This window comes from Synchiropus splendidus, chromosome 16, assembly GCF_027744825.2.
Source record: "Synchiropus splendidus isolate RoL2022-P1 chromosome 16, RoL_Sspl_1.0, whole genome shotgun sequence".
NCBI lineage: Eukaryota > Metazoa > Chordata > Actinopteri > Syngnathiformes > Callionymidae > Synchiropus > Synchiropus splendidus.
Genome location: NC_071349.1, coordinates 8,960,846 through 8,972,351, shown reverse-complemented (window position 1 = coordinate 8,972,351; position 11,506 = coordinate 8,960,846). Strand labels below are relative to the sequence as shown.

At 43.2% G+C, this 11,506-nt stretch overlaps 1 protein-coding gene across 3 annotated transcripts in view; it reads right to left on the bottom strand.

The window, feature by feature from the left end:
• Positions 1–9: 9 nt before the first annotated feature.
• Positions 10–11,506, bottom strand: part of grin3ba (glutamate receptor, ionotropic, N-methyl-D-aspartate 3Ba) — a 131,922-nt gene continuing 120,425 nt past the window's right edge. The window contains exons 12-15 of one of the 3 annotated variants that reach the window (XR_008412635.1): positions 9,713–9,877; positions 8,560–8,627; positions 4,718–6,730; positions 10–123 (exon numbers count right to left, since the gene is read on the bottom strand). Coding sequence is in view for 1 of the 3 variants with exons in the window: in XM_053844685.1 (XP_053700660.1) it covers positions 5,803–6,730; positions 8,560–8,627; positions 9,713–9,877 (1,161 nt within the window). In the remaining 2 variants the exon portion in view is untranslated. Of the gene's footprint in view, positions 124–4,028; positions 6,731–8,559; positions 8,628–9,712; positions 9,878–11,506 lie in introns of those variants that run through there. The other 2 variants (XR_008412634.1, XM_053844685.1) reach the window with 2 other exon arrangements.

Sequence of the window (11,506 nt, the reverse complement as noted above, 5' to 3'; positions counted from 1 at the left end):
TTGAACGCACCTGCTCACAGGCTCCTTTCTACTCCATGAGGTGGAGATCCTTTTGGATCGGCCCCATGACCTCCAGGGGTATGGCCTTGGATGCTCCTCTGTCCCCTGGGTTTCTTCTCCAACCTTCAAAAGCACAGCTCGCATCAGTTAACAGATCATTGCTGACTCGGACAGAGAGTGTCTGACCTTGTGACCTCAGGCTTCAGTGGAGGTCATCACATCCCCATCTAAGACTGCTGTGGATTTGATCCCAACTATTCAATGCTCATGCAACCCAGAGGAAATAACTTGGTGGCCAGATTCAGCCCCCAGACGTCGGGTTTGACTCACTATCTACAAGGTTTGCTGGTTGACAAACTGATCATTGTGACCATCCAGATATACACACCTTTTTTCCTCTTCTTTAAATTCTGAAAATAACCCACTTTCTTACTATATATTTTAGGTCTTGTTGAAGAGACTTTCAACCAACTTTCTTTATTTTCATTGATTTAATTTAATAGCTTGGATTTGTGTGATATTATTACTAAGTTAAGATTCTTTTCTTAAGTTTGTAACATTCAAAAATATGTAAAAACACAACACAACACAACACAACACAAAACAAAAGGTCAACAAAGTGCTGAAGTTTTAAAACTATCGTAAGATTTTGGATGGACAAACATTTCATTATTAATAAATTATTGTAAAGTTATCGACTGTCTATATCACAAGAGTGGAAAATAAACACCTCACACCTTCATCATCTGCAAAAGTAATTTCTTGCCCTTTTTCAACAGTTTTTCCTCATAAATCAATAGCTTGGAACTTCTGATTTGTAAATATACTGTTTTTCACTGTGAAGTTATTGCAAATAATTTATTGTTATTTTTAAATATATTTATAATTTCTAAATTTAGTTCTGTAAAGTTGTTTTTCAAAAATATATTTATTTTTATTTTTAATTTTTACATTATTTTGTTTATTATTTACGCTTGGCGCAGGTTCATGCCCAATCGCTGGTTTCAATTCTATATTTTTTGGTTTCACTTGTTTTCGACAGCAAAATTCTTGGTCCCGAAACAAAGACAGGGATTTGAAAAGTGCCCCCCTCTGGACCAGTGAATAGCCCTGATCCAGACACTTGCAGTGAGGCGCACCCACCCGCTTGGTGCTGCAGCCAAACCTTCCTGAATGGAGGCGCCCCATTTAGTGTTGATCCTGTCTGTGGTTGCCAGGGAATCTCTCTGGTTCTCATGAGGTGTTCTGCCTCGTCTCAGATCCCCCCCACCCCCGCCCCGCCTCCTCATCCCTTCAGTGTGGCCCAACATCATCATGCAAACACAGCGCCATCACAACAACACCCAAGGGTTGGCCACAGCTGCTCGGAGCTAATAAACTCATCACTCACAGAGCCGGGGTCCTGTTTAGTGACTAACAAAGGACCATGAAGCGCCTGTGGTTAAACACTCTCTCATCACCAGCAAATTCACCCTCCGCAGTTACAAGTTTGAGGAAAATTCCTGCTGAAAGGTTTGGCACTGGTGACCCACTTACCTCACCCGAGCGAAGGAGCTGACCCTTATTCTCACACATGAGGACCAGACATGCAGCCGAATCATTCACCACTCAGCATTAGAACAAACCCTCAATGATGACCGTCGACTCTGACTTGCTGTCAGCGCACACAACTCTCCCTCCCCGTTGGTTTGTAATTGATTTTCACACAGAGCGGTCAGACGACCTCAACAAAAGGCCTTCGTTGACTTTACTGCAGCAAGGGCAATGTCACAGTGTGAAACAGCAATGAACACATGATGGATTGACTTGTGATCGGGATGATCAGTTAGTGTGCTACTGTAAAGGCTAAATCACCCGTGTGATGCCATGGTGTGAAACCCGCATCCATACAGGCATGGAGCTTCAGAAAAATGCTCTCATGCCACGAACAAAACAGCAAAACAGCACTGAAGTCAACAGCACGTTTGCTAGTGCTAGAACATGAAGCGATTCATCAGGAACATGCTAACTAGCATGTCCCGATTTGTACGTTAGCTACAACGAATATGCAATTTGAGGCGTTAACACGCAACATATAGTATTCAAGAGAACAAAATATCATTTGACACTTTTACTTCATATACTTATAGAATCGATATCTATCAAATTTTTATTTAGCATGTTCTGAAGCTACGTGCTAATAGTGTACACTTTATGGATACATCATTTTAAAACCTATTATGCTACATTAAAAAAGTTGACAAAATAAAACGTTTTCACGAAGATGTGAGTAGTTTCCGGGTGACAGCGTGTAGTTAGCGCTTGTTTTGTGACGGAGCTCCTCACAAGGGCGGAGACTGACAGAAGTTTGGATGGGCGGAGCCTGAGAGGTAAAGGTGGGGAATGCTTGCACAAGTGAGTTCTGTCTATTACATATTTGTATAATGGGAATTTGGACATTTGAGAATGGAGTCAGAATCGTCAGAATCGCGACCCTTGACGGCAATATTTGTGGGCAAATGTGAGCGTGTGGTGTTGCGCATGACGTCATCTCAACAGGGAGGGAGGGAAGATGATCCATATATATATATATATATATATATATATATATATATATAAACACACAGCAGACTACTACTAACTAGGAAACAAGCAAGTTTAAATAATTTAAATAAATGACTCGAATTAATAAATCAAAAGTGACACTTTAGTTCTGTCCTCCGAGCAAACTTGTAAATTGCACGTGCTGTTTCGTACAAGCAAACTGTGATCTTGGTAAAATCACGTGGAGAAGCAGGATGAAAGCAAGTGGAGGAAAACAGCAAGTAAGTATAAATGGAGAGGTCAGCCACACAGCGAACCAGCTGCTTTGTGGTAACCATAGTGACACAATTTCAGCGACACAGATAAAAGCCACTGCCTCACACTATTTTCATCTCTCCTCATGAACACTTGTAGTGAGTAGCTGACTTTTTAATTCCACATTTTGATGCATGAAAATGCCTGTGAGAAGTTTGAGATACATTTTTTGCGGATGGTACATGTAAGAAGTCTCCGACAATAGAGCTTATTTTTAAATTCCAAATACAGTGGTACCTCGGTTTTCGAACATCCTGGAATTCGAACAAATCGCAGTTGGAACAAAAATGATTTTTTTGCTTTGGACACCTCGGAGGCTGGAGCGTGCACTCCAGGGTTTGATGTCCTGTTGTGGGCTGGAGCTGGGGCAGGGATGAGGCGAGTCTGGGACAGAGCGTGACTTGGTTTATGACTTTGTCACAGCCAAACTGCACAGAAGCGCACATTCAGAGCTGGACACGCACCGGGCACCTCTTCACTTCTGGAGAGACGTCACTCACTCAGCAACCCCTCCCACATGCAGCGGCCACACACATAGAGGAACAGCGCACCTGCAGCAGACACTCTACATTCACACCTACAAAAGCCTGTTTTAAGGCTTGGAACACATCATTTCTTTTTCCATTCATTGCAATGGGAAAAATGGATTCAGATTTCGAACAATTCGCTTCTTGAACGGCCGTCTGGAACGAATTGTGGTCCAGAACCGAGGTACCACTGTATAGATACCAATGCATTTAGTACCTCAGGCACACCACCTGGATGACCACTGGGCACTCATGCTCCGCCCCCTACTTCATTTCTGTGGTACGTTTCACAGTCCAAAATTGGGTTTCACAAATACCAAAAATAATTTTGGATTATAATATTGCATGAATACTTAGAACAGGATTATTTCTCAGGAGGTTTAGATTAACTGAACACAAAAAAAGCATCTTTGAAGATGAGTTTGTATGGATATAGGACCCGAATAAATGCGCTCAATACCAAACACGTGAAGACAGATCAAAGAACGCCCTCAACACATCTTCTTTGCCATCAAATACACATTAAATATACCAACATATAGAAAAAGCTGCAGAGCTATTCCGCCTCATTTTTTGGAATATAAAGACAGAAAAAAAATTCTCCAAAAACTCCAAAAGGCAAGTATATAAATGTTTATTTCAAAACATGAGAATGACCATGAAGATATATTTTCAATAAATGTTGATACAATATTTCTATAAGGGATAATTTTAAAACCATTTGTTAAATATATTTTGTACCACAAGCTTTTTTTTTCTCTCTTAATAAAGACCTAAAATATCGACTCCTCTTCACGGAGTGAGAACACGACCACCTCACACACGGGTTCGAACGACTGACTGCGTCTCTGGAAAAGTTAGTATGACAATATCAGCGCGAGGAATCTTCGAAGGCCTTTTTTTTTAGGAGACAGGACGGTAGAAAAACACATCTGCTACACGTTTTTAAAAAGTCATTGCTTGGTTTCTTTACACTGAGACAGTCAACAACTCAGGCGTCCATAACCGCGGGAAGCAGGGCTACAGCGCCATCTAGTGGCTCAACACAACCATAAACATTTCATATGAAAATAGCGCGCTAAAATAGGCTTGTAGAAAAAATAGAATCATTTATATAAGCTGCACCGTTTTTGCTTTTAGACTCACCAAGAAAAGAAAGTGAACCGACATAAAAGACTGAGTAAAAGGAATTCCGGAATTATTATTATTTTTTTAAATATGACTCACTTACTTACTTTATGACGAAAGCATCAAAGCGAAGTGTGACGGTTTTACTTTTATGATGTGGACAGGTCTTACGCCGATAACTGGACAATTAAGACACATGGTCGAACTCAGAAACAAAAACTTACGCCATTTTTCTGTTCCTCGATCAGGTGTGCGCATGTGCAGATGTGACCGTCAGCTTGGTGATGTCACGTTGGCGTCAAATGGTTTTGTCGTCCACGCAGAAATGACATGCGCGATTGCGTTCAATTTTAAATCATAAAATATAATTCCATGCATTTGGTGAACGCTAAACAAATTCCCGTAATGATTGTGGACCAAAATAAAATACGTCGAAAAAGAATTATGTTTACGTTGACATTAAATAACTATATATAATATATAAATATATATATAAATCGGATATTTTTTAGAGATTCAAGAATGTACATAAAAAACGTGTCACTGTCAACATTTCAGCATGAACATGAAATTATCAGAAGTTTCTCTTATTTGGAAGCAGTTTTTGACTGAAAATATGGTATCACATTTGAAATTGCATTTTGCAAATATAGTTTGTGAACTCACCAGGTTTTTCACCCAATTGCTGACTTATATTGTTTTTGAGTCAGGTTGCAAACTTTGTCCAAACATTAGATCATTTTCTAAAAAGGTTTGACCAAAAGCCACTGGAATATCTTTAATATCTAAAGGTCACGTAACACAATGTTTTGGAAGTTTTAGTTTCACGAACGGGTTGTTACTGAAACCAGGTGGTTATGTTTCAGGGTTGGTTTGTTTCCTGACAACGTCTGAGAAAGCACTGCTGTTCGGCCCTGTTCTGTCTCACATATCCCGTGACCCTTCGCTGTTGGACTCACTGAGTCGGAGATGAATATGATGTGACTCATAACAGTGGATGGAAAGTTATTAAATGAAGGAAAAAAACTATAATCACACGTTGACTAACTGACATACAGTTAAGATTTCCCTTCTATGAAACATCTCAAAATACACCTGGAAGTCACCAACTCCAGGTCTGAGGCCACAGTGGAGAGTCAGTCTCACCACAGAAACACACTCTCCGACACTCTCTGGACCTCACCACCATCTTCTCCATCCAGCAGCTACTGTAACTTCTACCGTGTGCAGCGCAACATTTGAATCAAGCCCAACTGCAGCCAACTTCCCGCGGCTATGCATCCACTCCACACTCACTCCTCAGAGTCACTTAGGTCCCACTGCTGGGACTGGACTGGTTGGCTTTTGTCCTCTCCAAAGTGTTGCAGGACAGCTTCTGCCTGTCCAGGCTGGAGCTGCTCCGCGACTGGCTGTTCCGACTTCGCTCCAAGCTGGTGGAGGTACGCGACTGGACCGTCCGCTCCTCTGACGGGGAAGCGGCTGTGCGGACCTGGATCGGTCGGCCTCGGTCCAAGCTGTTGACCGTGTTGAGGCGGCTGGCTCTTCCTCGCTCCAGGGTCTCGGCGGCGGCCGCTGGGTTGGGCCTCCCCGCCTGCTGATTGTTCAGGGTCTGCAGCTGACTGGTCCTGTCTCTGTCGGGGAGTTTGGGTGGATTACTGCGGTCGGTGCTGATAGTTTGGACCCTCCGCTCCATGTCCCTGTCCATACTGTTGTCCCTGCGCACGTGGCCACTCCTCTCTCTCTCCAGGCTGCTCTGGATCTCCGCTCTCCTGGCCAGAGCCTCTCGCAGCTGGGTGCGGAAGGTCTCGATCTTCCCTTGCAGCTCCTGCAGCTCTCCTTCCCAGAGGCTTGTCTGAGCTCCCCTGCTGCCCAGCGGGGACAGCACCAACCCTGTCGACGCCAGCGACGAGACCGGACCACCGTTGGCGTGGAGGCACATCTGCGACGGGGAGCCGAAACTCCCGAACGTGCCCAGGCCCAACCCGCCGAGACCCAGACCGGGACGGCCCACCATGCCCGGGCGGCCGCGCACCGAGGCCGTGTGAGTGCGCAGGCGGTAGCTGTGAAGCGTCTCCAGGTCAAAGTGCACCCGCTTCTCCTTGGGCTCGTGAGAGGGGGAGGAGTTCGCAGTGTCTCCTGCAGAGTTGGATGCAGGAAGTGACGTAGGAGGGGAAGGGGGCGGGGCTTGGTGCTGCTTCCGGTGAAGGGAGCAGTTCTCTGAGATGCACGACGACACACTGGGGAAGAGAGTGACAAAGGTGATCAGCACAGGGCTTCAAAACGAAATTTAGGCTAATGCTGAAATAAAAAAATAGGTTTTTGGGAGATATTTTTTTCCAACTTTCAATGCCATGAAGTCACTTTCACCTTTTCAAGTTTGCGCATGGCTAGTAGCGGTGAGTGAGGAGGTGAAATGATCTTTAAATTATGAATCATATTGGACATGAGATGGAACCAAATCCATATATATATATATATATATATATATATATATATATATATATATATATATATATATATATATATATATATATATATATATATATATATATATATATATATATATATAAACCTCAACCATTCACCTGTTTATGAGATAATTCTCATTAAAGATGAAGATTATAACGCTCTTCAAAATTGTAAAACCGCTTAACGGTATCGATTATTTTAACCACTAGAGGGCGCTCTTTACTAATGTCTCACTCACCAGGCGCCAACCAGCAGAGTGACTGAAATATTTTGAGACAATACTTGTTTTGTTCGTTTATAACCAACCTAAAGAAAGCTGCTTTAAAAAGCACTTATTGAAGTGGTCTCTATCAAAATACAGCCAGTCCCTGCAATGTCAGCACAAGACGAAGTCTACTGCTTCTTCTGTAACTGATACTACGACACACACCTCCACTTCCACTGAGCCACTATTACTACTTGTACTACCACTAATACAACCACGGCTGCCAATACTCTGACCACTACTCTTTCAACAACAGAGACAACCTCCTACTACAGTACTATTTCTAGAGCAGCTGCTACTACTACTTCGACTGCTATTTAACTACTACTATGTACCAATACTACTTTGACCACAAATACTGATACTACTTCTTATACAAGCACTACTACCAAATCCTGTTTATAAATACACATCTCTCTATTTCCCCTTCATTTGAAAAAATATCAGAGTTCTAATGTCATATATTTGTCACAACAGCTCCATTTTTTCTCTTAAAACTGGTTGCTTTCCGCTCCATATTACTCACTGGTACTGTGGCGCCATAATGTATCTGCTCCCCAAAAAGAATCTCCGAACTTTACCTGGGTTTTTGATATATGAAAGCAGATAGAATATGCCTGTGTTGTTTGGAGTGTTGCTGAAGATTTATCTTGACCAGAAATAACCCGTTTCAGCGGCTGTCATGTCGTCTTCCCCCTCACACGACAGGCCTCAGTCACTACAACTAAAGTTTCCTGCAGAGTCTGAGGAAACATCTTCCTGGAAGCAAGCCAGTAGTTTTTGGAGGGTTTGTGCCGAGAGTCGCCTCTGTCCATTTTCTGAATAAACAACAAAGTTAAAGTGACGCTTGTGTCCACCTGCGGCGCTACAATGCTGTAAATCAATACTGCAGCACCGCAGACAGTTGCTCACTTAGAAGAGGCGGACATTGCTAGCAACAGGGATCCCACTACCACACGTGACTCCGCTCCTCATTGAAATGATTCTGAACTATCGCCAAGCCTTCACTTCTCTCAACATAATGTATTCACAGCGCTCAAAGTCGGTGAGCGACAGCGGCTTTTATTGGAGCTTCGCCACGTCTAAAAACAAACCAGGAAGAAATGCCAGTGTTGCCACGTCAATCCGTGTCAGGATGATATTCTGCACAGATGAAGCTCAAAGATAAAACAGTCCAAATCGCCTGTGAGTCGGCAGTAAAACCGCCCGGGCATAATTAGTTTGGGGCTAAATCTGCTGATTCTGAGGAGCGTATTGACGACTTTGAGCAGCGGCGCTCTGCCGCTGACATTTAAGCCAGTGAAGCACAAAGGTCAAGTTGGGGTCTATTACTTCTGGTCCAGGCCCGTCAGCTCCTTCCCGACGTCCTCGTAGGTGGTGTGCAGGGCTCGGTGGATCTTCTGCGGAGAGGAACGGCACAGGAGAGCCATCAGATTGATGAGGTGAAATCATGAATTTCAATCGCAGAGAGCTCTCTCCTGTAATTGTGTGGCGCGCGTGAAGGCTGCAGTCCGTTCCAGCTCTGGAGTGGAATCCTCGTAATTCACTGAGACGCTTGATTGGAATGCGCCGCGCCATTAAAGTTTTTATTAAGAAAGTATCTTCCTGCAGCTTTTATTCTTTGCGTGAAAGGCTGTTTGAGGAACAAGACTAGCTCAGACGTCTTCCTTTCAGCTGCAGTTGTGGAAGCACAAATGCAGCTCCCTTCATCAGTGAGAAGAAATGCAACAACAGGAAGTGTCTTTTCTTCATGGCAACTCAGTCACTGTTTCTGATAAACCCACCACTTCTCCTCCCCCGGGGTCCTACAAGCATCTGTAGCTTCAAAATAAATCCAGGGGGCAGTAAACTCATAACACAGGTATGTCGCACATGCTCCAAGGTGGGGCCAGTGTTGGATCAGATCAATGTCGGGGCCAAGGGGAGGAGCATATCACCTGACCCCTGCTACCCAGAATGCACCTGGGTTATCCAATTTCTATAGTACGTAAAATGGTTTAGTCTATTTTACTGCCCCATTGACTCCTATTTTAAGCCTAACATGAGTCGGCACAAACATAGTTTTGTCAAGTGGTTATGAAACATGACTCAGCAGAAATGGACCACAGAAATATATAAACACGTGTTTAATTTAGCTAAGAGGTGGATTTAATTGCAATGTATTTCGACTCGTGGAAGTTGATTTATTTTCGCGATTCAATTGTATGATGCTTTTTTGGAACTGCTGAGTCAGCAGCAGCAGTGAGCAGCTGTACAAGTGACAGAAAAAAACGTCATTGAGCTGCATTCATCTGTTTCTTTGTAACTTTGCAGCCTCCACGCAGGTGATTCTGAAATAAAACTGTTCCATTTAAACTCGGTTTCAAACTAATTTTAGACCCATAGGAATAAAATGAGGCAGCGTCAGTATACTGTATTCATGAATGACGGTTGTCTTGCTGACAAAGTTGTCGGTGTTATGACGGGATGCTGCCACTAGACTCACCTGACTGGTGTGCATCCAGTACTGCAGAGTGTGTCGGCGCCGCAGGCGAGGGATGATCAGGTGGTAGAAGGTGTGTTCACCTGCCAAGGTCAGCAAGGCTCCGCCCACTCCCATACACAGCAGCACGAAGAGGCCGGAGAAGTGCTGGATCCCCATCTGCAGGGTCTGGAAAGCACATGGTAACACAAACACACAACTGTATTTCACGAGAAAAGAACACTTACAACTAACTCGAGGCCAGAATGTTTCAGCACCTCTCTGTCCAACGTGATTCTCAGGGCACTACTTGAATTCAGAATTTATTCTCCGTTTCTATTCATTTTAGGCTCGATAACAAAGTTTTAAAAGGCTCCAAGCTCCAGGCTGAGTTCACAACCCGACACGCCACAAAAGGCTGCAGACTTTAGCGAGAGGTTCTGCCGGGCTGGATGCATTTCTCTCTTGGATTCACTGGGCAGATCGCAAATCAACATTTGTGTTTCAAGCTGGAACCAGCGGCAGATTGTTGTTCAGTGGGCAGTTGATTAATGAGGTTCGCTGAACACACCTGGCAAATGTTTGTGTGTGCGCAGAAGAGGGAGCACAGGCAGACGCTTTTATGCGTCAGGCCTTTTCTGTAGTTGTTGATCTTGTCTGCGACAGTTCTTTCTCCGCTGCAATGAAGAAACGCGGAGCTGTGTTGAAGGAAATACAGGAGTCATAGCTGCTGCTTTACAGGGTCATTGGACTCCTGCTTGCTGGACACTTCTATCCTGTAAAGTTGCTTGCTTTTAATTTTAATTGATCGCTTCCCCAGCTTTCTCCTTCCTTAGACATTTGTTTGCATAACTTTTTTGTTATAAAAATTTGTGGGTTTACTGTGTTGGACTAATGTGATTCCATTGCAGCACTTAAGTACGACTTAAGTGGATATTATTATCACTTCTATCATCATTTTTGGGAGATATTACTGGCATTTCAGTGATTTTTGGGTGTGTTTCAGTTCGGGGTCGACTCCTCGATGAACTGCATGTTACGTTGTGAGTTGTATTTTTTTGCATCTACAGTTTCATTCACTCATAACAACATAAAGTCAGCACTACATCAAACTGTGGTACTTTTTAGAACTTTTTAGCAGTTGTTTGTGTTAACTTATATGGGAGACGTAAATATGTATATATATATTGAGATGTTTTGAAATTTTTTTTTAGAATTTTTTTTCTTTTTCACCAGCCGCCCTGGTCTGGTAATCCACGAACACCCAGGAACCAGTGCAGCATCTAGTCGCATACTACATCTCTGCGGCACATTAGCTTGTCTGCTGTTCCAGCGGTGCACGAGTGAAGCTAACTGGCGTGGATTACGTGGTCAGATTTTAAGCAATATAGTGGTGCAGGTTTAAACAGACCATGAGCTGGACAATCCAGGTATCTTGGCTCAACTGAGAGAAAAACTCTCTCCCAGAGTCAGAGTTTTCCGAGCTGCCATGAATCCACTGGACTGTCTTTTTATTTATATTTCTGAGATCAACTTCCACGTTTGTCTCCCTGCTTTTAATTGTCATAAACCAGAATGAATCCCCAAATATCATTTTCATTAAATATTAAAAAAAATGTTGGAATTTATTAGTCCTCATAACATTTTACTTAATTTTTAAAATATATATATTTTTGTTTCAAATTTTCAGTTCTAGTCTGAGACAAGGGTTCAGGTTCAACACCAGCGGCTCAGTTTCTCACGTGCGCCGCGTTACACTGGTGGAGACTGAGAGGGAAATAAGAGATTGATGCTTTACATAATTCGATTTGCACAATT